Source organism: Drosophila eugracilis, unplaced genomic scaffold, assembly GCF_018153835.1.
Source record: "Drosophila eugracilis isolate 14026-0451.02 unplaced genomic scaffold, ASM1815383v1 contig_90, whole genome shotgun sequence".
NCBI lineage: Eukaryota > Metazoa > Arthropoda > Insecta > Diptera > Drosophilidae > Drosophila > Drosophila eugracilis.
Genome location: NW_024573812.1, coordinates 7,282,326 through 7,309,383, shown reverse-complemented (window position 1 = coordinate 7,309,383; position 27,058 = coordinate 7,282,326). Strand labels below are relative to the sequence as shown.

General features: G+C 41.0%; 2 protein-coding genes across 3 annotated transcripts; one reads left to right on the top strand and one right to left on the bottom strand.

Moving 5' to 3' along the window:
- The first annotated feature begins 158 nt into the window (after positions 1-158).
- LOC108112592 (ribulose-phosphate 3-epimerase) lies at positions 159-1,361 on the top strand. The gene is made up of 3 exons (XM_017222640.1): positions 159-448; positions 507-695; positions 922-1,361. The coding sequence occupies exons 1-3, from the start codon at positions 263-265 to the stop codon at positions 1,216-1,218; spliced, it is 672 nt and encodes a 223-aa protein (XP_017078129.1). The 5' UTR covers positions 159-262; the 3' UTR covers positions 1,219-1,361.
- LOC108112590 lies at positions 1,362-27,058 on the bottom strand. 2 transcript variants are annotated; one of them, XM_017222636.1, is made up of 14 exons: positions 26,833-27,058; positions 10,908-11,030; positions 10,609-10,852; positions 7,378-8,977; positions 7,152-7,321; positions 6,760-7,089; positions 6,609-6,706; positions 6,126-6,526; positions 5,742-6,068; positions 5,499-5,682; positions 5,279-5,438; positions 5,091-5,217; positions 4,878-5,023; positions 1,362-4,813 (listed from the first exon to the last, which is right to left on the bottom strand). In XM_017222636.1, the coding sequence occupies exons 2-14, from the start codon at positions 10,997-10,999 to the stop codon at positions 4,502-4,504; spliced, it is 4,191 nt and encodes a 1,396-aa protein (XP_017078125.1). In that variant the 5' UTR covers positions 11,000-11,030; positions 26,833-27,058; the 3' UTR covers positions 1,362-4,501. The 2 variants fall into 2 exon arrangements, with proteins under 2 accessions (XP_017078125.1, XP_017078124.1); XM_017222635.1 differs by lacking the exon at positions 26,833-27,058 and adding an exon at positions 20,703-21,775.

Sequence of the window (27,058 nt, the reverse complement as noted above, 5' to 3'; positions counted from 1 at the left end):
GCTTTAAAAGAAATGGTTAAAGTACATCATTAAATTGTACTATTTATTTTGTGCGTTTTTATTTATTATCAATATTTTGGTGACGTTGTCAAAAAGAAAAATAAAAAATGAAACTCCCCAAATTCACGCTGCCATCTCTAAAGTTATCGTGTCGCTTTTCAAATGTTCCGAGCTCCAGCTCCCCTCTGTGTGACCTTAAGTCAGCAAGACGGCGTCCGCAAAACGCGCCGTGCTCCGCCTGCTCAGTAGCTGTTCCACCAAGATGTCCGTTCAAGCCAAGATCGGTCCCAGCATTCTCAATGCAGATTTGTCCAACCTAGCTCAGGAGTCCCAAAAGCTTTTGGACAATGGAGCCGACTACCTGCACCTGGACGTGATGGACGGCACCTTCGTGCCCAATCTCACCTTCGGTCATCCCATGGTCAAGAGCTTGCGCAACAAGATCAAGGTGAGATTGCGGTCCCGAGATCCAAATATCCAATAACGTACTCCATAATTCCAATTAGACGGCATTTTTCGAGACCCACATGATGGTTCAGAATCCGGAGCAGTGGATAGAGCCCATGGCCGATGCGGGTGTTAATCTCTATACGTTCCACATCGAGCCGGTGAAGCCGGAGGATATTAGCAAAGTCAGCCGACTTATTCAAGAAGCCGGAATGAAGGTCGGCCTGGCCATCAAGCCGGGAACTGAGGTGAGTCGAGGTTATGTTGAGGTAATCCTTATTTAATGTATAAAGGATAGTTAGGAAAGGCGTGCAGAAGTCTAGAATCAGTTTATAATTTTTTCTATGACTTTGGAATCAAAGCTTTGTAATATATTTGTACCTGAGGTTCTCTTATATTTCGTTAAAAAATATGTTCATGATAATTTTGTTAAAAACTCAAAGAAAATATCCACTTGTTGCTTTTGCTTTAAAGGTAAAAGATCTGGAGAAGTACGTGAGCATTGCCGACGTTGTGCTGGTAATGACCGTGGAGCCCGGTTTCGGTGGACAATCGTTCATGGCTGATATGATGCCGAAGGTGGAGTGGCTGCGAGAGAACTACCCTAACCTGGACATTGAGGTGGACGGAGGAGTAGGACCGAAGACCATCGCGTGCTGCGCCAAGGCCGGAGCAAACATGATCGTCTCTGGAACGGCCGTAGTGGGAGCGTCCGATCAGAGGCAGGTCATCAAGGACATGCGCGAAGTGGTTAAGAGCTACCTCAAGTGAATATGCATTTACCAATGTTAAAATCTATAGCAATAGGCAGAATTTATTAGTTAGGCGCAAAGTGTTGACAAAATTTAAAAAGCCAAGTAAAGTTCCTGGGGAAATCAACTATTAAAAGAAATTAAAAGAAATTTACAATCGAATATGGTTTTATACATTTATTTTCCAACATTTATATAATATATGTGTGTAAGTATATATCATGTATTGTATGACATGTTGCTTTTAGCATTTAGTTGGTTATACGTGTCTGCGTGTAGTTTATGTAGTTACATTTGGGATACTGCACTTTCCCAGTTATTGTCGGACATTGGCCAAATGTCTGCCTTATTGTCGTGGTTATTCTTTCATTGTTTGTTTTTCAAAATAAATGTTCAACAATATTCTCTGATTCGCGTCAAAACTTCAAAATCTGAATGTAAAACTTTTCATAAATTCTCAATGCCTCCGATGCGCTTGTCTAGCTCACAGGAAAAAATTCAGTTTTGTCTTTTATTGTCAAGTTTGTTCTTGTAAATTCTTCACAAAGTTCCGTCTGTGCATAAATAACAAGTGCTTCTCATCAAATGATCATCTTTAAACATTTACATATAATATTCTGATACGTGAGTACATATAGACTATGCTTCATTATTTTCGCGACACATGTAAATTCAACTAGTTTGTTAATCAGCTTCTGGTTTTTGGATTTTGCTACATTTTACACATAACGTTTCGCTACAATTTGTTGGTTTCTTTGGTTTCATTTTTAGGGGCTTGTGTTTATGTGGTGTCCTCTCAAGCACATGGAGCATGCGGAACTGAATCGAATCCTTTTTTCGGGGCAGTCCCCACATTAAGCGCAGAAATTCAACTAGGATATGGGTCTTGTGCGATTTTTAGTTTGCGAGTTGATTGTATGCATATTATACTTAGTAATTATCTATTCTGCAAAACATGCCACATGTAAATTATTTCACTCACTCCACTCGCCAATGCTAAGCATTTTTACATCTACAATATGTATAATATATGGGTTGTGTTCGATTTAGACTAAATGTACATAAAGCTAAGCGTTTTGATAGTAGCCTGGAGCATGGGGTGTATAAAAATAGCTCGCCATGATCCGTCTGATCGTAAATGCACAAGGAGAGTGAACCCCAGAAAACTGAAAGGGTGAAAGAGTGGCTTACTGTCCAAGGCAACAGCTAAGGAGTCTCGCCTGAGTTCAAACACAAACCTTATCTAACCGAGGTGTTCCTGAACTATCAAGTGATTTGATGCTTCTGATGCTTAGAATCTTTTATTTCCTGATTTTAGACACCTATTTTATTTCAGAAACACACCCGATATATCTATGTTCATGCAGTGCACAATATCAAAGTAAGCATAATTTCTATGATATGGGTATGTCTTTATAAGTATGTATTGTCCAGGATCTGTCCGCTGTAGTGTGTCATTATAGTTAGTATGCTCGATCTACAACAGCCCACGGATTTGTCTCGAGTATAATCTAAGCTTTCCGTCATCCACTTTTTGCTTGATAATATGCATGTATAAATTTAGACACCATCACATCTGCTTAATAGCTACCACTACAATATATATATAGAATATATGTATCCGTTATATGTATATTTCTTGTATATATTTCAGTTACATATTGGTTTTCGTGTTAATGTTCCTCTTAAAACATCGTGTGCCTTGTGTAATATGCGCTTCATTTAACCCCCCGTTAAGACTAATAATACTTTCCACTTGTAAACTGATTGTACAAAACATGCATATATATATAGGTAGGCATAATATGTCCAACTAGATCTAGTATCTAGTGATCGGTTATACAATTTGCAATCTCTTGTCTAAAGCATTTCAACAGGTTTTTAGCTAGAAACGATAAGTAAAAAACATCGAGGTCCAGACAATACCGGTCTATCTTTAGCTTCCGCTTCCGCTTCCGGTTCCGTTTCGACCCGAAAACAATATCAAAGCTGTACACGTCGCGAAGCTCAAGTGTGTGTCTGTGTATTTTGTGTGTTGAAACAACCAATTTTGAGTCTTTAGTTACGCGTATTATACATTTATATTCGTGCGATTCCTCTGCAAAGTAGTTGCGCCTACAAAGTCTGAATGGCACACCCGGGTTATAGATAAATGGGGGAAATGGGGATAGAAATCAGGGCGTTATCTTGAGCTTCTACTAAAGCAGCCAGTCTAAGTGGGTTCAGGGAATAGGGAGCGGGACGTGACAAACGAGTTGCGTTGGCGTGTAAATAGTTCTAAATATTAAGTTACATTGACATATCCACTACCGAAGCGTGTATACCTTCTGTAGTTTACCGCATAAACAGTATGCTATGTGTATAAGTATATTCCATCTAATCCTGTCTGACATCTGTCATTATTCCTTATACCCTCCATTTAGTGTTCTTTAAAGCTGAAACCCACGCATTGTAGTTACATATTATTTTCATGACTTATAGCTAGATGCATTTATTTGTATTTGTTGCTTATTGTGCATTTCTCATTATTGTCAACTGCACTTTCTTATTGTTCGATAGATTCTCTGTTGTAAGACAGCATGTTTGGAGAAGAGCTTACTGCTACGTCCTTCAAATGCCCAAGATCAGCAATTTTTCCTTGTTTTCTTTGGTTTAGTTATAGTTACACATTTTCTACATTTGATTCGCTTATTTCCTGTTTTAATTGTCAACACTCAATAGCTGTGATTCTACTATTTATACTTCACAATATTTTTCTGAATTCATTTTCATTAATCATAGGTTTTTCCTGCGGAGTAATACTTAGTATAATATAGGTTTAGTCCTAGCCGGAACCTTTCAACACAAAATTCAGCTACAAAATTGAATTATTGTCCGGGTTTCGGGGTATTTAGACACAATTATCAATTGGTTAGATATCGGGTACAATGACGGTTACTTTCTTTTTAAGTGTAAATATATAAATCGCGTTTGCAATATGTATTGACATATAGTTGCACCCATTTTCGGGGTAATTTTTCCGCTTGTCTGGGTTATTAATTTCCTTGGGTTTTAGGTTCATAAAAATCTCTTGGTAAAAAAATTGACAAATAAATTCGGCAAATTGACACATGATTATGTTGCCCAATTCGGTTTTAGCCGGCTGGCTAATACCCTAAGTTTAGTAGCAAAATATATGTATGCATCCTACAGGATCCATCGGTTCTGTTTGTTTTTGAGTACTTTGTGCAATCGTTTCGTGGATATGGATATGCTCTGTTCCAGTGTAACTTGACTCTGGCTCTCATCGAGAATTCTCAGAATTAGTTTTTGGACGACGACCTGGAGTGTGTATAATGGTGGGGCTTACCCTCACGCATCGGGTCTGTGGCTATTTTGGACAAGATATCGGGTCCACCTGGATGCAGGTCGTACTTGTTAACCCGATCCTCGTTGATGGGACGGGAGTGTTTCGCGATCTGCTCTTGTATCCAGGGTACATACTGCACCACGTTTGCATAGACACCCGGCAGCCGGGGATGCGCACACATAATGCCCCAGGACACGATGCCGCCAACAAACCAGCGATCTTTTTCCCCCGGGTACGGACACAGCAGTGGACCACCCGAGTCGCCCTAAGAATTGGTTTGCATGTAATTATATATTGATCTGGTCAAGGTAAGGGTTAATTGTATTCACCTGACAGGCATCCTTGCCTCCGTCATCGAATCCGGCACAGACCATTCCCTCTGACACTGTCAAGTTGTCCAGCCACTCGTCGCATTGGTTACGCGTGATGATGGGCACCTGGACTTCGTTTACTATAAACTCGTACGTGGACTTGGCTGTGGGTCAGGCAATATTATATTAATATTTTTATTGTTAACCAAGAATCACAATAAGTATGCTCACGATCCTTGTCCTCCCGCTTGCCCCAGCCGATGACGGTGCACAGGGTGCCAGGATGTAGATTTCTCACACTCGGTGGCGGCAAGCATACAGGTAACAGGTGCTCATGGAAGGCAACGCGCGTGGCCAGCTGCAAGTGAATCCAACGGTATTAGAATCTACAATAGAATAATTTTATATGATAACCTCACCTGAAAGAGGGCTATGTCATTGTCGTGGGCAATAGCCATGTTGTACTGCGGATGTGGAATGACAGCCTTAACTTTAACCTTTTGACCCGAGTAGGTGAAGGAGTTGCGACGCGTCACTCCCAGCTGAATAGTCCAGTCCTCCATGTCTATCACGCTATAGCTATCAGGGAAGCAGGAGTATTAGTATCTAAACTATTATCATTTCCAAGTCTCAACTTACTTTCCAACGCAGTGAGAGGCTGTGAGCACCCATTGATCAGATATCAGGACTCCAGCGCAATAGAAGATCTTCTCTGGCCCACCCAAAATGGCAGCCAGGAATGGCCAGTTGCCGGGACTAGCTTGGGTTCCTCCTATGATGCGCCTCGACGGTTTATGCCTGCCCCGCTTAACTCGTCCGCACTCTGAAATAATAAGTTAATGAGTTCTCCATAACGGATCCTTAAAAAGGACTCCTCTTCACCATAATTGGAGCATGTAAGTTCTGCCATTGGATAATCCTCCGACTTCTTGCAGTTCGCAAACTCTTGCATCAAGGTGGACTTTCTCTTCGCGTACATCTTCCATATGTCGGTGGACACATTCACTGAGGCTAGCAGCGGGCGATGAGTCCGTTGGGTCAGGACACTGGTAGCATTCACGGCCGAGTAGCCCAGAATGGAGCACACGGCACTGGGTGAGACTGCCCGATCCCAGTTCTTTACACAAGCGGGCATCCACTGCCTCTGACCTATGCGATAGACCTCAAGAACACCAGTGCCCACATCGCCATTCCGCTCACTCAGCCTCACTGGTGGTGATTTCCAGATAGTTAGGTCATATTAGGGATTAAGAACTCTGAACTCACAGCAATTTCGCTCATCCTGGCCGTAAGGACAGTCAATGATCCCATCGCATATGTGCTTGGTACCGATGCACTGGCTGTCGCCGCAGTAGATCTCGTCCGGACCACATCTTTCGCACCTGGCCTCGTCCGCTTGATCCATGCAGTCCAGATGTCCATCGCACACGTACTCCTGCGGCAGACAACGATTCTGATCGCACTGGAAACCATCGCACTTGGGATGCGTGGCGGCTTTCATAACCTCACGGACCTCATCCACTCCCACGCAGTCCTCGGAACTTGGAAAGTCCTTGAAGAGCTTGCAGTTCAGGTACTCGGGCAGACTCAGTCCAAACACGTCGAAAAAGAAGCCACAACGGCGCATAGTCTCCGTGCAAAGGGTCTTACAAGGAGGCACAGTGGCGCTTTAAACAGATATTAAGTTTATTTAATAAGATTAGAATGTAAAATATATATTACTACGAACACGACGACAAGATAACTTACCCACTTTGCCCGCACTTGGGCACAAAAAGAGTGCAGAGAAAGAGGGACACCAGCTCGTAACATCTGACATCCACGAGAGCCTCATAGGAGTCCAAGTCCTGCAATGGATTTAAGTTAATGGAATTTCGACAAGATATAGTCCAATAATAACCGTCTGCGTCTCCAGCTGTCCAAAGTGACCGATATAGTTGGGGAACACGGTGTAGTTGTAGGGGATCTGGGGACCCTGGCAAAAGCGCACAATGATGGGCAGGCAAGTGCCCGGGGCTGGATTCTTGCCGAAACTTGTGGTGTCCTCCACATGGATCGTGTTGATGATGGTCTTGTTCACGAACTTAATAGTGGGATAGGCATTAAAGTAGGCAGCCAGACCCCCGGCGATGGCCAGCAGGGCAAAGGCGTTGATTAGGATCTGGAACAGACGGAACTTCAAGCGGCCGTTGGTGATGTACGGATTGGAGCTCTTGCGCCGGTTGATAATCTAAAAAAGTGGACAAGATATGAGCAACGGAACTTATGCTTTAAACTGGACTTGGATTTTACCTGATGCTGCAAGGACATGGTGTGCGGAGCTCCATTCTGGAAGCGCACGATGGTCTGCAGGCTGCTCGGCGGACCAGCTGTCTTATGGAGCGGCGATATCGTCTGTGGTGGTTCCAACTCCTCGATGGGCTCGTGCTGCACTCCCTGCCGGCATACAATCGGAGCTGGTGCTGAAAGGGCAATGTAATCCAGTGACACTGCGCAGTATGGATGGATTTCAACTTACCACTGCAGAGTCGCTTGGCGGACAATGAAGGTAGCAGCGGCGCTTCCATGAGCTTGGGATTGTAGCCTGGGCTGGACGTCTGACTGAAACTGTCGCTGGAGATGGTAGAGTCCTGACGGAAGTTGATTTTCCCCCTGGGCGGTGGCACTGCTGGCGGCTGCTTGCCACTTCCACTTCCTCCGCCGCCGCTCAAAAAGCGTGTTGGGGCCAAATCCATGAGAGGAGTCTGTCGCTGGGCTGAGCCAGGAGCATTAGTTTTGCGGCCCACCTGCTGAGATCCCAGCAATGGGGCTTCCATCAGCTTAGAGTTGTAGCCCGGACTAGAGCTAATTGAGTAGCTATCGCTGGACAGAGTGGAATCCTGACGTTGCTGCATCCGAGGATATGTGATTGGTGGAGGCTTATTGCGAGCCAACTTATTTCTCACAGTCAATGGTGGCGGCGGATGACCCCGTGAACCTGACTCCATCTGATCAAAGACATTAGCCTGTCGTATAGGTGGCTCTGGAGGCCCTGGACGTTTGTTATTAGAGTCAGTAACCGGGGCAACGGCTAAGCTTGGCCCAGACATGGATGACATGGTGCCGCTGGAGATCGTGCTAGATCCTGCAGACGCGGCGGACGAAGTGGAGGCCGAGGCCGAGACGCTGCTGGGTTCCTTGGAGCTCTGTGACTGGGTGTCGCTGATTGAGTCTTTGCTGTTGCCACTCCCCTTCGGAGGTGGGGGCTGCTTGCGAGCAGGAACCACTGGTAACTTAGTGCCATCAGCTCCTCCGCTGCTGCTGATACTGCTGTTGTTGTTATTACTGGCCGGGTAGAGGGCCAAGCCCAGGCTGGTGTTATTGTTGTTCAACTTGTGCATGGCATCGTTGAGCATGGTACGCTCCCTGTACGCATCCCTGGTGTCCCTGGCCAAAGGTGAGTCAATCGAGCTGGAAAGCGGTTTCTCATCGAGGGAGGACTGGGTGTCCACCGAGGAGAAGCGACTGCGAAAGTCCACGCTAGTCGAACTGCTGGCAAAACGTTCACTGTGCCCGCCCAGCGATGAGCCGTAGGCGGAGTCCACGGTGCTGCTGGAGGAGCGTTGGGCCCGCTTCGCCATGTGGCTCAAGCCGGAGTAGCGTCCGGCCAGATAGCCGGCGACCTTGACGGGCGTGGAGGTTAGCGACTCGTCGAACACGGAGTTCTCCAGACTCATGCGGTCGTCATCGGAAATCCCATCGGCATCCGCATATCCGGACGCCGGACGTGTGGCTATGTCAACAAGCAGCGCTGATTGCAGACCACCTCCTCCGCCCTGCCCATCGCCTGATCCCCGAGCCACTGCCTCTGCGGTCACGTTTGTTGGCTGCGGATAAACAAACACCGTGCCCGTGCCGTGGGCGCCTTCCTGTCCGCCAGCCGAAAGTGGAAGTGGGTTGGGACTCGACGCCTGCCAGGCGGACTTTCCACGCAGGAGGCGTCGTGGAATGGGAGGCGGTGGCGTCACCGGGGTATCCACCCGCACCAAGTGCTGCTGCTGCTGCTGGTGGAACTGCCTGCCTCCCGAGACGGCCCCCTGATGCGCTGACTGGCCATATTTCTGCTCCGTCATGTTTACCTGCCAACGGAAAAATGAGAAAATTCGAGGTAAAAGGACTCAGAGATATGGCTGGGCAAATACAGTGGAAAATTGTGCGAGGAAATTGCATAAGAGCAAACATGGAAAGTGACTCATTTTCCCAGAACTTTTGCATAATTAAATCGAACATTTAATATCAATTTATTTATTTAAAAAACTTATTGTTCACACAGTTCTTTGTAAATGAAGACTTTTGAAAAAAGGGTTATCAGATATTTAAAGGTAAACCATTTTCTTTTTTCAATGATATATACCCATAAAAAGTCTATTTACTAATATCATGTTTTCTCATTCAATCTTCCACTGTGGAAATAATACCCAGTAGCAATATTCTGCAATTTAAGCCCCTTGCCAGGTGCAGAGGATGGCGGGGGGGCAGGGACTAAGCCCTCGCTAAGCCGAGTGCAGAAATCCTGACGCGGCCCCGGAAAAATAACTCGGTAAGGATTTGGGGGCCAGGCCCTGCTTTAAAATGAATCCGGAACGCGAGGAATGGTTTTGGCATCTGTCTGCATCGATCTTTTGAGGTATGCAAAGCCAGCCAAACTTTACGGAAATCCCCAGGATGCTAATCTTTTCACTGCTCTTCACTGGAAACTCCACTCTCTGCACCGTCAGCTAATAATATTTATTATTACGTTGGCGGTTGAACTTTTTAAACTTTATAAAAGTTTTTTTATGTTTAGTTCCCTTCGTGGTGGCTGTAGAAAAAATTCCAACTAAATATTTTAGCTGGAAACTAAACTAAGTTGACATCAGTAATCCATTTTTCTTTAAATCTCTTTGGCTTGCCATATCATTTTACATGGAATGCATTTCTTTCGTATAATAGGTGAAAGCTTTTAAAAATGAGTGAATTATAAGTTCAGAAATCAAAAATTTCCAGGAAAATTCATTAAACTTTTGACGTTTCACCTATTAAATTGTTATAAGCTGCAATTCTCTGGTATTGCAATAGGAGAAAGCTGATGAGGGAGCAACTACCCTTGCCACTAATTAACCTTGTAGCCAACTCAAATTACCGAATAAACCTATTGTTCCTCTATGAAAAGGCTTCTGAAATAAAACAGCTTTTCATCTAAACTGCAGTGTGCAGTTAATTAACTAAGAGGAAGAACTTAAGCTGATTCCTTAAGAAGTTCTATTCGTTTGAAAATGCTTAACATTTTTACTTCTTTGTAACATCTTTGCTGTGTGCATTTCTTAAAAATCTTTTGGCCAACTCTACCAGTAATGGTTAAATTTATGTTTTTAATAATAATCTTTAAATATTTGCATATTCTTGTTAATCCCAGCGACTACAAAAATGTCATTTCGTATCTCTATATATTACGTTGCCATTAAGGCCACAAAATAGACAAAAACTAAATATAAAATAGCGAAAGGCAATTAATTGCAAGACTTAAAAAAATGTTTACTTTGAGTGGCTTTAAATAATATTTGAAGTTACCTATTTATCACTATTAATCACTATCAATCAACACATTTGATTTAGTTTATGATTATAGGTCTAGTACTTCTTTAGCATTAAAAACTGGGCCTATGAATTTAGGGAATATGCCAATCTATCGTAGACTGTTTTAATACGTATCTCAGTCCCATATACTTACAAGCATTTCGGTGGCTGCTTGTGGCAGCTGCGACGGCTTCTGCTTGTCCTCGAGCATGGGATAGTAGTGGGAGGAGTGTCGCCGCACGATGCTGTTGCTGCTGGATGTGTTGCTGCTGTCACTGATGTTGCTGCTGTTGCTGGGCAAGGGCAGCAGGGTGACCGACTTGCACTGCTCCTGCTGCTTGTCGTAGAAGTCCAGCAGGGAGTTAAGGGGCAGGGCCAGGCTAGAGGCACGCTCCGATCTGAAATGGTTAATAGCTATTAACATCTGGTATTTAAATACGGATCTGAGCTCACCTTGAGCGACTCCGCTGGTCTGCCACCGAGGTCTGATGCTGATGGTCCTGGGAGACGCTCAGAAATTGTTTATTCATATCGAGTGCGTTCATGACTTAATCGATGCGATATGGCGAATTCAATCTGCAAAGGGAAATCGGATTGGATTTCTCAGGTCAAGTTGGCCATATGTGATCCGCATGCGAATGGCGCTGCCTTTTTGTTTTACGCCGGCGTTGTACATGCCGTGCATATCAAAAGAGGACTGCTCTATACGGGATACTACTGTATACGGTATATGGGAATACGGAATACGGAATACGGAATACACAGGCCAAAGTAATACCGGTCATGCAAATAGCTGCGGGGCCTTTTGGCCACAGGAATCGAAATCAATTACACAATGGCCCGCACTCACACACGCTCAGAGGCGAACACGTGACAATAGATCGCACAAAAAGTCCAAATAAATGCAGTCTGTGTCTGTGTGTTTGGTTAAATGTATGTGTGTGTGTGTGTGTGTTTGGTATTGATGCCATCGGAATCGGGCCAAGCAATTTGGCCTTTTGTGTCTAATGGATGCCATTAGTCGGCTCGCATCACAAAAGACCCCACAATCCCCTCTCCCAACTCCGATGTTCATATTGTGTGGCCAAAAGCCGATTCGAAGCGAATTTAGCCATTCAGCAACAGAGATGGCACAATTGGTAGCGAGTTAGCTTTGGAGTTCATCTAGCACGGGTTAATTAACTTGGTTAATCAGAATATTAAGAGTGAAACTTGTGAGTGCTCTCATTCTTTAGTGATTATTTATTTGAATTCAGCATGGGTACTCTCTAGTTAACAGACAAATATTAGAGTAAAGTGAAAAGTGTGTTAACTGCTTTTAAGACTCATCTGCCAATGATTTAGGCATATTTGTCTGCAGATATACTTTTAAGCTACTTAGATATTTTATATAAAAAAAACTTTTATTCCAAAAATGTGGGGTTAAAATGATGTACAGGGCTGGATAATGTCCAAAGGGGGCAAGGTATTCACTATTAAACATTTATTTTAATAATTTCTCAATTCAAAGGAATCTTGGAAGATTATTGTAAGTTTGATTTGTTTTTTCTTTTTCTTTAATATACAAACTAATATATTGTAAACCCATTTTAAGGCCCATTTCTTTCTGTTAATGTTTTCTATCAATATTAATAAACCCTATCGGAAACTTTACTAAAAGCACAGTTTTAAATGCTATAAATTTTTAAAGAGATGGGAAGAGCAACAAACAGTTAATAAAAAAGTAATATTTTTAGGAGGTGAATTTCGAATTTTATTCCTTAGTTAGGGGTATTCAATCACATGAGCATCACCATCTCAGTTAATGGATATATCATGTAGTTCACACTGCCTGTATTGTCATTTCACTTTTACCGCGCTTTTAGCTAACTGCAACTTAGAATCAACTAACTGCGTTGAGTTTTGTTAATAATAATTTAATAATAGAGTGGATCTAATATGCTTTTAGTTATAATTTTTTAATTACAACTTAAACACAACATTTATTTAGAGCGATGTGCCTGCCACGACTTCCGAACGACTAATGGCCGTCAATATGAGCCAGGACCTACAGGTAATGTGTCTCCTGAACAGATGGGGCCAAATTCGACAATGTGCAACTATGACCTACTTAAATCGGTTGCATGGATGCGAACGAGCATCAGGTTTCGGGAGAGCGAGACGGCGGTCAACAGGTGAATTAACGCAGCGTTGAGTCCCTGAGCAATAACAAAACGCACACCAGATGCCCACCCACATGCCATGCCCGCTGACCAGCCTTACGTGGGCGGTGGCAGGGCAGAGTTCAGGCATGAGAGTTCGCAATGTGTCAAGGACGAGTATTGACACTAGTCCCAGCCAATCAACCCGGACAAGTGAGGTTCGCCAGCGTAAGTGCAGGTGTGTCCATATGTGTTGGCCAAAGGGGAGTTCCAATTACGAACTCAATTAAGTTCAATCACCGCAGTTTGCAGTTTACCAGCGGAGACACCTGTCAAGTTGGTCAGAGCACTGCCTAAGTGGCATTTAATTTGGAGGAAGTGATTTAATGCATTCTGAATATGAATTTTTCATGTAGCAAGTTGGGCTAAAAAATATTTTCCTATTATGTTTCCGTTCTCAAACTCTCTATGTTAAGTAATTTGATTATCAACATTAATTGCTTACTCTAAATATAGTTCGTTACTTCAAGAAGGGCACGGTTTAAGCGAGCCTTAGGGCTATATAAGTACCAACTATTTTGTTTTTAAAATGTGTAGAATGTGTAGTCTTTTAAGCTGTCTTATTATAAGACTAAAGCTTTAATCATTTGCTAACTAAATTAAACCTATGTAAAGTCAGCGTCAGCCTTGTCTGAGTTATACTGGGGAATTGAAATTTAATTTACATCCTTTTATAAAGTTTAATAATCTTAATTACTTTAATCATCTGCATTTTGATTATTATTTTTTCCCCTTTACTCAGACAAGAGTTATTAAGCCCACAGTCCTAATCATATTTATCTTGGAAATTAGTAACAAATATAAATATTTAAGTAAATTTTACATAACTAACCTAAGGTTTATTATTTGTATATGTAAATAAGTAAGTATTGTTTTCGAGGGTTAACAACACTCAGTTCATTCTAATGAAAATCACGCTTAAAAGTTAATTAACGATAGCTCTAACTTGTTTCGAAACTGTTTCGATGATAATAAACGTTTATGGCAATTATACTTATACACGGCCGTGATGGCAATCAAATATTTGACCTTCCACCACTTTAACCGGGCAAATATGCAGCAGCACATGGGCATGCATAGAGGACTCATATTAGGGGCCACCAGATTCGGAGGAGTGGCAAGGACAGGATAAACACACAAATTCTATTTGCTCGGCATTTGTATGCTGAACACCAATTCCAAACTCATATGAACCATAAATTGTTTGCCTTTGTGTCGACCCGATCCCCATCTTGGCATTGCCAACGAAAACTCACAACGCAAAAGCAGAACCAACAGAGCCGGAAAAATGGAATGGGTATGGGAAAATCGAAGGCGGGTCTACGGGGCTTTTAAATTGTATTAAGCCGAAGAAGGCCAGCGACGAGTAGTCCGGGTAACAGCATTTGAATTTAAGGTTATTACCCAAATTGTTGGCGCATTTGCCAAGTGTCAGCCGCTCAAATTCCAATCACAAATCAGAAATCACAAATCTCGGCCCTGTCACAGAAAAAAAAAAGGTTGAAATTCCAATCCCGTCCAGACCCAGCACTTGTTCCCGTGTTCCATCCCGTGTGCGCCTCCTGATTGCTTTGGTAAACATTATTAAGTATACGCCTGGTGGTCCCATCGAAAATATTTGCTCAAAGTTGGCGCACGAAATTACATTGTGTGTATGGAAATGGCAATGGCAATGGCAACGGCAACGGCATTCGGAGTTAATCAGCACACAGTTAAATGCGGGCCTGCAAGACTTGCGAAATTTCGCAGTCATTCTTAGAAGTTTTCCCAGAAGATTAGCAGAGTCAATTTGAGTTGGGCAGTCAATGAAAGGCTTTCGGATTCCTGGACTTGTGGCTGGCATTCCATTGAAGTAGCTTACCCTTGAATTTCTGGCATTACGCAATGAATTCAGTTAAACAACAGCAACCGTTTTGGAAAACCCATAAATATCCAGAGTACAGGGTTACACATAATCAATCTTGCATAAGTCCGAAACACATCCCGAATTGAAAGGAAATCATTAAAACGACACCACATGAGTCCCCAGTTATATAATGCTTGAGCCAATTACTGGATGTCTGGCGGACATCTCTCACTCATTCCAGTCGGCCAATCAGCCACATGATCTGGGTACGACAGATTAGGTATATATATAGTATATATATGGTAAATTCCGAGACGGAGTCTTGGGAATTTCATTACAGGGACATCCTGGTCAGGCGAAAAAGGCAAAAAAAAGGAACGTGTGAGCCCCTCGAGCTATTCGTTGAATTTTTGTTGGCAACAATTTTTGCACGCACTTCTCCTTATTTATTACGTATTCACTTTAAGCCGGGCATAATTTAAATTTATGGCCCCTCACTGGTTACGTCCTCATTTGTCTGGGGCACACATAAATTACGGCTGAGCATTTAATTAGTTTTGTGCACCAGCCTAGCTGGCAGGTGTAGCTTTTGTGGTGCTTGCTTCGCGGCAATATGACATCCTCGTGGAGGCTGGAAAATAGATCAATTTTCAACTTGTATAGCATACTTTTATGCGTCCCCCACCAAACAGAAATATTAAGTATACGCATGAGCATTTAACATCAAGCAGCTTACTGGAAATCAAAGTGTTGCCGCATGCTAAAGTGAAAGCGTGGGGGGAGTCTTTACCAGTTAGAGATGCCAAGTATTCAGGATATAAATAAATTTCTGACAAATATTAAAAAACACGTATGGACGGAACCCAAAACTAGGACCAATTATATTACGTATACCCCTGAGTAACACCTGTTCAACGGAACTGCAACTTATTGGTTAAATGAGATTAGAAAGGATTATCTGTCGACCTGACATGCGTTAACTTCCCTGCATGTAGACCCGACCTTCTCGGAATTTTCCACTGGGCTTATGTAACACATTTATGGGAGTTGGGTGCAGAATTGTTGCTCCTCAGACGGCAACAAAAAAGAGGCAAGGCACTAGGGAGGTGGGCGTGGCATCAGGCACGCCCATACAATTAACAAACAAAATATTAGAGACCCATACATACACACACACACATATAGCACATACAAACACGGAGAACAAGAGTGCCATTGTTGGTAATTGTGCAATCAGCAATGCGATGGTGTGCGCCATAATGCGATTGTGTGCCGTGAGTGCGTGTGTGTTAGCCAGCGCGTGCTGCGAATGGCTTTAAAGAAATGGAATGGCTGAAAGGCTGAGGAGGGAAGGAAAGGCGGAGCTGGAGAAGCCCCACACAGCTTCAAAAGTTTAAACTGAAGGAGGGGCTCCAATGTTGCCAACTTCCGCTCCACGCCCGATTCGATTTCCATTTCCATCTCACATTCAAAGGGCGTTCCGTTGAGTTTACTGACAATCATCGTCGATGGGTGTCTGTTTACTATTACCGCCTTATCGGCACTGCCAGCAAGGAACCACAGTCCAATCTCTTGGCATCCATTTCATTGCGTCTCATTTCCGCCGCCAGTCGATCGGCCACATGAGATGCATCCAACACAGAAAACAAATCTTGAGTAACCTTGACTTTGCCATTTTGTAAAAAATATTCCAAATTTATATCTTAACTAGATAATAACTTTTTGTTAAAAAAAACAGTTTTCCCTTTATAATTTACAAACACTAAACTATTAAATGGTTAATTTCACAATGTTAGTTTAAGGTTCTTATGTGCTCTAGTCTTTAGATCAAACTGCTATGAATTGAAGTTCTATCTAAGATAAATCACTAGAGTGCCAGTTCTCAGATAAATTCGAACTAAAATCCTAAAAAAAACTGACAAGCTAAAACATTCCTTTTTGCTTCTCAGTGAGATAAAATGTAACGTGATATTCCAGAGAAAGATGACTTATGATACGAACATTCTAGTAAATCGGTAATAGGGAAGCAAAACCTCCTTATAATTTTATCTGTGAAACCGGGCACTGGTAAACTATTGTTTGCCTGCCACTCAGCTTCCCTGTTTGGATAGTGCTCTTCAGGCTTAGTCTCTCATTCTAAGCTCGCCAAGCTCAACTAACTGATTCAAGTGACAGAGACTTGCTTACACAAGCAAATTCCAAGAATTGTAATACATGGGAAGATACTTCACAGCCTGATTAAGCTTTGGAAAAGTAACACCAGCTGTCTACACACCATTATAAAATCAGAGTACTTCTAGTGAAAATGAGTGCTGAGTTTGATCTTTAGATTGATAGCTTAACTCAAATTTTCATTTATAAACTACTCAGCTTGGTTCAGAATGGCTATTATTCCTTGAAAACTGAGTAATAGAAAGAGACTGAAAACCATAGCTATTCTTATTTAAATACGTTTACACAGTCTAAATAGTAATGTTAGCAAAAGTTTGAGGCACAACAACCCATCAAGTAGCTAGTAAGCCAGCATTTAACTACAGTTTCCACATGGAGCTAATATTAAGACAGTTTATAAATATTCATATATATATATACATACATATATTAAAGTCCATTACGAATTACTTTTACTTTTCATGCTAAAGTTACATAAAATTAGACTATCAAAGAAGTTTCTAGTAGCATTATGCACTAGATGGGAAAAGTTTGGAAAAGTTTAGTCACAAATGCATAGCTTGGATGTTGAACACCGACAAAAATGTCAACAAGACAAGGAAACTATGTTGAAATCAAGGTGATTCACTAATTTGTAATACATCTTTAAAAATGTTACCCGCTTTTGAAAACTTTTTGATGTTCAATGCTATATAAAGGCAGCACGTCTTATGTTTAAATTCATAGAGAGGAAGAGATATTTTTTTGCGGTGTATATACACATTCTGTCAGTTAGATTGTCAGTTAGTGTGTCACTCAGTTAGTCAGTCAATCAGGATTGCAACTGCCACAACCGGCCCACAGGCGATAACAATGGCGAGCATTGAGCAATTTACTGGATGCGTTCGCTCAATTCACTGAGCGAGTATTTGTGTACGGATACATTGTACGAACAGGATTTACTGTCATCGTCAACGCCATTGTCCTCTTTGTCAATTTACGTTCCGATCAAGGATGGGCTGGTCCCCCATTCCCGTCTACGGTTTCTGTTTGCCCAAGTCTGGTCTGGTGCTGGGTCGCCAGCCCCACTTTCATTAGTCAATGCGGCAGTGTTGGCGCTTTGTTTCTGACATCCCAATGGGCGCACGTGGCGCTGTCCGCGATGTCCTGGATGGTTTGTGCCTGGGCGGGAGGTGGATGCTAGCTGATGTGGCACCATGCGATGTGGTGCGGCTTATGATGCCTGGCCGAGCACTGATGGCTGCCTGTCTGTCAGCCAGTGGCTCTGGCAATGTGTGTGCAAATAGATGGAACCACGCAAGCGGAAGTCAAACCAAGGTTTGGGTTGCTTCTAGGCATTCAGAAAAATACATAGATAGCTTATTTTTATTTTATACAACTTTAATATTAATTTTATGCTCTTTGACTGTAGCCAAATGATGTTAACAAATGATGAACGGTATTCTTTATAATGTTGATTAGAAAACAAGTTTCAATATTTATAAGATTATTAAAATGTTTTTATGATGTTTTGATAAATTTTTTAAACAAGAATATATAGTTTTTGGGTTCAGTGCATGGAGAAGAGGGTTGTAGGAGTCGGACCCAGTTTCGTAGAACCCAGTATATCGTGTGCGTCGAACCGTTAACGGCAGACAGTTGAGCAGCAGAGCAATCGTACAGAGGAGCAGCCGCACAGCTGCGGTCATATGCAGTCGAAAGTTATTAGCGGACAGGACGAAGAGTGGAGTGAAACAGTGAAAAGCAATTCGCAATCCTGAACCTCCGCCTCCTTTCGATTCCAGCTAACCGGTTTGTTGTCCGACTGTCTGCATTGTCAACGGTTTCAACGGAAATTGATTTTCGTACTTCGACACCCGCTTGTGGGCTGTAATTTATGAGCGTTTCACCAGCAAACAGGCTTCATATATTCAGTGTAGTATAGAGTAATAAGTACCAACTTGCACCATTACCGCTTTTGTGACTTAAAGCTTGGGCATCGTGGCATCGCCATCGCCATCGCCTTTGCAATTGCAATAGCAATCAGTTGACATTCAAGTGAAACCTTAAAAAGGGGGTGGCTGGGTGCTGACTGAGTTCACTTTTCAAGGACACACACGAGGCATAGCACACAGACATAGAGCTGCTGCAGCTGATATAAAGAGATGTCGGTTGTCTGGAGCACAATGCGCAGTTCACAGGCATTTAATTATATGGCCGCCCACCGCCCATTTTAGATTTAATTCGCCCAGACTGTTGCCTCGGATTCCGATTCATTAAAATCATATCAAAGCAGTCGAAGCCAGCAATTTATCTTTTCCATTAGATCGAAGAGATAGCTCTGTCCGCTCTTTTTGTCCAAGGCAAGCCTGGCTGCCAGGATAATGTCTTTGTTTGTAAATTCCTGAGTAATTTACCTTCGCATAGGTCGAAGACTAAATATTTGCATATTGATTGGGGTCTAAATTGTTCAAAAGATTCTCAAGGACTTACAGGGAGCATTAATTGAACAATTTAATTTATTAAAGGAATGTTTCATATATAAATTATATCGAAATATTGTATGACTTTTATATAAAAAGTATGAGTATTCCTTAGTATTTGAGCATTACTGAAAGTTTTCTTGAAAATGGACAAGTTTTGTTAACATTGAATATAGTTGTTAAAGTTAAATAAAACACAACTTATTCCCACTTTTTTTATTGTTATTTGAAAATATCGTTTAGTTCATTTAAACGCAATTTGCCGCGTTCCCTGAACCCAAAAATGGACTGTCTGGTCGGGTTCGGCTCGTTTCGTTTTTTGTGTTTGAGGTCCAGACGATGCTAATTGATTTCTCATTAGCGCAAAGCGGACTTTATGGGGAATTGTTGATTCGAGGACTGCGGAAAGCGTTGCCTAGTTTTCAGGGCACCCAATCGAGATGCCGTATAGAAAAATTCATATTTGTGGCAAATAAAAGAAAACCTGATGTGTTAAGACTAGCCAAGGACCAAATAGGGAAATTGTTGTATTTGCTTCTGGCCGCCTTTCGTTATTCTTTTTGGCCCCATCGATTTTTGTCCTGTGTGCGGTGTGTGAGTGTGTTGGTATTTGGTCCTTCCAAATTGAGTTCGAATGCTGCGCGACTGGCCGAGGTTCTTGGGATAGCACAAGTTGATACAACTTGGGTAGCGAACAACGTGGCATTTAAGTGTGATTCCTTGTAGGCTGTGTGTGTGCGTACATATACATACATATACCTATAGGTATGCCAGTGTGCCAGTGTGTGTATCTTGTGCCTTGTTGCCCTGTTTGTTTTCCACTTCAACTCTGCCTGGGCCTAAGGTTCAACAAATTCATTCTCTCATCTCACTCTTCGTCCTTTTTTCTCTTTGTCTTCCGCTGTCTCTTGCTCTCCGTTTCTCCCTCTCCCTCGCGCTCTCTCTCTCTCTCTCTCTCTTTTCTCTTTCTGGGAAGCTTAGCATTTTTCGTGCCTAAGTCAAATAATGCGCTAACACATCATTTCACACTTAAATGCTGTAAAAATATGCATAAAGCTTTTGGCCCAAAACTGGATTCCCAGTAAGCGTACAGAAGGGCTTCTATAAATCAAACTCTACAAGTCGAAATCGTTAATTTGGGTTTTCTGAACACCTTAACCTTATTAACATTGTATGTGTTGTCCCTAGCATTAATACAAATTATGTTGATATCAAATTATCTGATAGCAAATGACTTTTAGTTAAATTTTTCCATATCTAATCTATCTAAACATAAAAAAAAAATGTTCTTTAGTATGTATGAAAATACGCACCACCCAGTATTAGTAGCTAAACAATAACAGTAAGCTATAGAAAAAATGAAAATCATTTTTTTCCTCTCAGTAAAAACAAAACGGAAAAACACGCACTTTTTGCCCAACAAATTTAAGTGTAAAATGGCTTATCCTTACTTTTTTTAAGACTTTTGGTATTTTAAAGTTTGAATTTAAAAGCAATTTGTAACTCGAAGAAAGTTTGTTACGATAAAGGGAGCTTGACTGTATATATGGACATGTGTGTTACTTACATATATCAATTGCTGTCGCTTGTCTGTTCACATTTGGCGGTTGTCACTGCTGATGTCGTTGTCTTTGTTGTTGTTGTTTGTCGCTTTTCTTGGCCTTATTATTGTATTGAAGTTGTTGTTTACTGTTGTTGTTGTAGAGGCTGTTCGTCGGCAGCCAGCATCAATCTCTGTCCAGCATTTTGGCATCTTTCTGTTTCTGTTTCACTTTTCCTTCTTTTTTCGTCCCTGTTTGTTTGCCTTGCCTTTGGGCCATACACCTCAGCGTTGTTGGGTTTATTTTATATTTATTTCGTGCGGTGGTTTTTTCTTCTTTGTTGGCCAAAAATATGAACCTCCTCTGGGTATAGGTGTGTGTATGTGTGTGTGATTGTGTGTATTTGCCTTGATATTTTAAGTATCCTGTTTGCGCTGCTTTTTGCGGCTGCTGCTTCTTCTAATTCTTCTGTTGCCTACTTATCCGCCTGCTCTTCTTTTTCTTGTTTGCCCCCTTGTTGAGTGTTATTTGCGTAAATAGAATTTACGTTTACTTTTCATGTGTTGGTAAATTAACTTTGATTACTTGCTGGTTGGTCTGGTCTCCACTCGGGTATTATTATTATTCTTATTATTATTATAACAAAAATATACAATGTATAAACCACTTTCGATTCAGGTGCAAATAACAAGGTGCAAATTACAGCTAATTTATTGTCGCATTCTCACACTCAATCACTCGGGTCCGCCTTTCTTGCTCTTGCACTCTTTCACACACTTAAACAGTTAGCCTGCATTGATGTATTGTTTTGCTGCTTCCTCTTCTCCGTTCGTTTAAATTTCACTCAAATTAGATTCACTCCTCGCACTCTCCTTCCCCACCACTTCTTTCCTCCTTCTTCTCTTTGCCTAGCCCAAAGCCTTTGTTGTTGCGATAGTATAGCTGTGTGTGTGTGTGTATTGTATGTGTTGTTTTTGCAATGGCTGCTCTGTTGTTGTTTTTGTTGTTGCTGGCCACCACAGCTGGTACTGCTGCTGGTGTTTTTTGCTGCACGCGCCACCTCGGTTAGCACGTGCTGTTGGCCACGACGTCAGTCAACGACAACCGCCTACGCACTGCAGGCGCCGAATCGGCGACGCTGGAATTTCAATTACAATTTTCACAGACTTAGACTTATTCAGGCTCTCTCTCTCTTTCACTAACGGTCACCTTCTCTCTTTGAAAGTGGTGAGTTCGACGGCGAAAAGAGAGTCTTTCAAGCTGAGCCTTTAGCTTAATTTCCAAGGCAACCAAAGTTTTTACAACAGTTAAGTGGCTTATACAAAAAGCTTGTGGCTTTTAATTACAGTTGAGAGTTAAAGCTTTATCTCCTGGTTAAATACTTTGAAGCATAGATTAGCATTTGAAACATGTTAAGTTGCCAACCTAAGGGTTAAGTTTCACGTAAAGCTAACTAACTATCAAAGGAAGCTCTGCCATATATTTTTCAATCATTTTCTTAACTTTATTTTAATTATTAATAACTATTATCATTTCTATCAAGTTCCAAGGATACAAATTTTATTTTACGATTTGTAACGATTTTTTACCTTTTATACTTTTTAAAAGGTGCATTAAATATCAAAGTTAATACTAGGAAGTGTTGAAATCTTTTTAAAGTTGTGTCCTAATTATTTTGGAAAATGTAGTGCCTTGTGATTGATTGTTTATTGTATATCTTACTTAAGTAACAGATCGGTAAAATTCGTAGAACGTTTTATTATTTATAAACAATTGTTTAAGTATTTTAAAATGAAATGTTCAACACTGCAATTCAGCAATATATCAAAAAAAAAACAATCACTAGATTTCGAGTTAAAGTTTCGCTATATAATTACTGAGATTTTTAATGATCACTTTAGCGTTATCTAAAAAGTCATAGCATGAACAAAGTTTTTAAAATACCTGTTACTCTCTTAAGGCAGCGAGAGACCAACGCAAAGAGAAAGCAAGGGAACCAAACTCACCACACATCTGATGGCAATGGAAGGAAAGTGAAAGCCGTTTGCCGGCTGACAGCTGGCTGACACACCTCCCCTCAGGACATGTCAACCACCACCCCATCGTCAAGGTGAGTGAGGTTAGGGGGTAAGAAGTACAACCCGCCCGCCTCAGGAAAGGTACCCCTTCGCTTGCATAATGCGCTTTGTGTGCGAATTAAAATTCCTTGCTGCTTCCTGACATTTGTGTGTGGTGTATATTTGTGTTTGCATTTAAATGTGTATGTTCTGTTGATTTAATTTAAAGAGCTTAACCCTCTCTTTCTCTCCTAATCGACCCCTTTTCCAGCAAAAACAAAAGCACAACGCGGCAACAACAAGTGAGGAAGTCATAAATTTAGCCAACGGTTAACAGGTGCAATTGAAATGTTCGCCCTTAAAAGGAGATAAATGCATGAGCCAATGTGTGTGCGGGCATCCTTTTTGAGCGATAAGGTACAGTGGTCATTCAGTATTCAAAATTCGAACTTCGTTGCTGTATTAGTTATTTTACTACAAATTTGAGCTTAGAGTTAGAACTTTAATCAAAGTATATATAAAAAAGTTTTAACATTTAATCACATTTTTAAATTATCTTAGTTTCTTTACTTGTTAATTTTATGTAAATGTTTTAAAAATGTAAGAGAATCAATTATAAATTAAACCACCGGAAATTCATAGAAGTGAACAAAATTTTTTGCCACTAAAGATATCCAACTTTTTTCAGATAAAAGACTAATTACCGCCAGCAGCAGATCAATCTTCATCATTATACCAGCACTTTCTCCTCTACTAACTGGCGTTCAATTTATCAACTCGTGCCCTAGTCACAACTGACTTACCTCGGAATCCTTGCCAATCTGATGCAACTGGAGCGCCGAGGTCCTCGTAGTGCACTGCTCGACGGTTTAAGCCCAATTCAAAGTCACGGCCAGAAGCGACAGCACAGGGCAGCCGCTAATCGAAATTCCGCAATGTAGTGTCGCTTTCGGTGGAAATTTATGCAGAAATGCGAGCTGTGAGTCAGCGGGATTTCTGCGAGGGAAAACTGAGTGACGCGCTGACAGCGGAGCTCGGAAAACTCCGTTGGCAGGGCTGCCTGTTGCATGCCACCAATGCCACCATTACCACCACCCACCGCCTGAGTGGCAGCTCGGCGTGGCGTTAATAAGCGCCTTTTCCACGGAAAATCCCCTCTAGTGGCACTTGAAACGGGAGTGCCCCAATGCTGTTGTTTAATGAAAGCTTTCATCGCAGGCTGGCCATTAAGGTTGAATCTAATCAAACAGTTTGACCGCTTGGAAAACCCCAGATGGCTAATCACATTTTTAGGAACTAGATGCCTTGGGTCCCCATGTAAACAACCACACTTTGTTGTATTAATAGTTCCCACCCCTTAAAGACAGTTGTATGTGGATACAACACTCCCCTGTTGACTAGAACTCAACTAACCGAAACTAACATGTCATTAAATAAAATTGCAATAAACAAATTTCATTTAATTTAAATGTCTTTTAAGAGAGATATTAATGCAAATCAAATATATTTATCTTTTATATGAAATGTGTTTTTCTCTAAGATATTAAACAGCAAGTGATTACTATCCCAAAATCTTAGGAAAGCCAATAGAAAGTTATAAATGAGGAGTTCCTCTCAAAGCCACAACATAAAACACCTTGTTTCTCTATCATCCTAATCTCTCAAAATCCCAGAGCAATATACCTTTTGGGTATAAATTCCTGTCTTTCTGAAAACTGCATGTGAAGCTGAAAGCTTGATGGCATTATTAATTAAAATTTTGGTTTTATAATGCTTCTTTTGTTGAGAATCTGTAGACAATTTCAAGGTTCCAGTTGGCCCCATGCCTCGCCCACTTTGAAGGTCTGGCATATTGAGAGTGCAGCAAGTTGCCGACGGCAGCGAGAAATGCCATAAGGACTCTAAAACTTTCCACTTTCCACGCCACACTAATCGGATTTAATTTAATTAGTTGCTCAAAGGCAGCGAGCTGCAGAAAGTGGAAATTGCCGGCGGCAACAACAATTGTAAGCAGTGCAGAGACAAAGTCCTTTTTCATTACAACTTGCCAGACAAAGAGGGCAGATGGCCGCATGTCGCGCGGCAAATTGTCAGGTGCTAAGCTTTGATAAAGTGCGCACTCGAAGGACTCGAAGGACGACGAATAAAAAAGCTAAGCCCGGCCAGGTGAAATGTGGGCGAATTGCCCCTAAAACAAAACGCAGACAGGAACATTTATTAAACGCAAGGCGCGAGTGCCCTTTTGTTTGTTTGCTTTTGTCCGCAGTCAAAAAACACACATACTGCGTTTATGCGTGAATTCGATTTTTTTTTTAATTGTGAAATTAAAGGCAAGCATTTTTAAATTTACAATTTAAAAAATATATTTTATATAATTTATATATATTATTATCTTGGAAACGATAATTGATTTTATGTATGTTTTTAAAAATTAACGATTTTTTTTCAAAGCTAGTTTAGTTTGTTTATTCAACAGTATTTCAAGTATAAACCTGTTTAGTGTGTCCATATCCCACATACAACGTTTTTAAATTGAATTTCATCTATATAAAATTCAGGATATCCCCGGCATAAACCTTACTCTCTCCCATTCGCAGGTCAAAGTTTCTCGTTGAAAGTTTCATATGGGAAATAACGGGAAAAGGCGTTGGGTGGGAGCTCAGGTAACGGTAACTGAAACGTTGCCATCGCTGATTTCAAGCAAATTGGCTGTGCTTGCGTGTATGTGAGTTGGGTTTTTTGTTTATGGAAAGTGTTATTGTTTGACTTTGAACTTTCCGCTTGTTTGCTGTCCTTAGGTTTGTGCCTGTGCGAGTATGTATGTGTGCTTTGGACCAAAGCCGAGAATGGGCCAAACAATATAATAAAATTTAATGCGCCCATATTTCATGGACCAACAAACACACGCACGCACAGACTCTCACAAAAAGCGGATCTCAAAAGCCCAGCGATGGGCAAATACATAAATCATCCAGCCAACTTTATCACTTTATTTTTAAACGCACTGCCAACATGATTGAAACGTTTTTAGTCAAATAAACGGATTTACATACATACATATGTGGCAAAAAACAAACGCCGGTTTTTCCATGCTATTTACATTACAGTTCTTTGGTTGTATTTTTTACGACCATGAATGCGTTTTCAATAAGCTACTCCCTGACCACAAGCAAAAAAGTATTTTTGGTTGTTATATTTATTTTAAACTTGACGATAAGACTATTTAATATCTACAAATTGGATTGTCAAGCGTTTATCATTTTACCATTTATTGATGAGTTATTAATTAAGCAGCTTTTGCAGGTGAAAGAAATAATTTAGTGTGCGACTTTTGATAAAACATTTCGCATTCAATATATATTTATATACTGAATATACACAACCTCAATATTATTAAAGTTCTACAAATTCTAATTAGGTGATCAGTACCCATCGTAATCTGTAATATTATTGTATAATACTACTTTCGGCGGAAAAATTAGATTTTAGTAATACGTTTAGCGTAGCTTATGTGTTATATTCGAAAAAAATTAGATTTTAGTAATTCGTATTAAAATTCGGAAAAAACATTCACTTTATCATATATTTTTTAATAACCAATTACCCTTAGAAAAAACTTTTCACTAATGCGTAAGATATAGAAAAAAGACTTAGTCAATCTTAAGGAATTTTTACTGATACCTTTACAGATTAACTATTATCAGTTGTTTTCATTAGAGGTGTAGTAATAATCGGATTATAATAAGTAAGGTTAGCTTCCTAAAAGCTATTTGTTATATAAAAAAAAGGACAACTTTTCTGTGATTTTCCACAATTTTCAGTTTTAAGGAAGATATACAATAATAATATGCCCACCAAGTTGTATTGCACAACAACTGTTCAGCTTTAAAAAACTATATATAAGAGTTGGATATGTACATATATAATATATATATCCCAATAAATTTAAATCTTACAGCGATTTATTAAAAAAAAAGTTAACGTAAACGTAATAAAAAATTTTTAACACCCCTGACTCAAAAATTGCAAAGAGAGCCATAATGACTAAAGAGATCTCAGATGAAAAATTCTAATTTTTTAAAAACTTGGATTAACTTACAGCGATTTCACTCATATCTGCACTTCACACATGTATTACTGTATAGTGCACAGTATGTCACAGCTTCCGTACTTCGCGATAATAAAAGAACTATCTTTTACGCCGAGTTTAGTAGGCGAGAAACTTTCGTAATGGACGGAAATCGGTGGGGCCTTTGGGGTGCCAAACTTAATGGTACACAGATACTGGAAATCAAAATATTTCTTACTGCACCGCTTTTAACGCA

Excerpts from the sequence above, each read along its gene's own strand:
- LOC108112592 (XM_017222640.1), top strand. The coding sequence starts at position 263 with ATGTCCGTTCAAGCCAAGATCGGTCCCAGCATTCTCAATGCAGATTTG. Across the intron at positions 449-506 it reads GCTTGCGCAACAAGATCAAG|ACGGCATTTTTCGAGACCCA; the intron begins GTGAGATTGCGG and ends AATTCCAATTAG. Across the intron at positions 696-921 it reads CCATCAAGCCGGGAACTGAG|GTAAAAGATCTGGAGAAGTA; the intron begins GTGAGTCGAGGT and ends TTTGCTTTAAAG.
- LOC108112590 (XM_017222636.1), bottom strand. The coding sequence starts at position 10,999 with ATGAACGCACTCGATATGAATAAACAATTTCTGAGCGTCTCCCAGGAC. Across the intron at positions 8,978-10,608 it reads AAGCAGCCACCGAAATGCTT|GTAAACATGACGGAGCAGAA; the intron begins GTAAGTATATGG and ends TTCCGTTGGCAG. Across the intron at positions 6,527-6,608 it reads CCCAAGTGCGGGCAAAGTGG|CGCCACTGTGCCTCCTTGTA; the intron begins GTAAGTTATCTT and ends ATCTGTTTAAAG.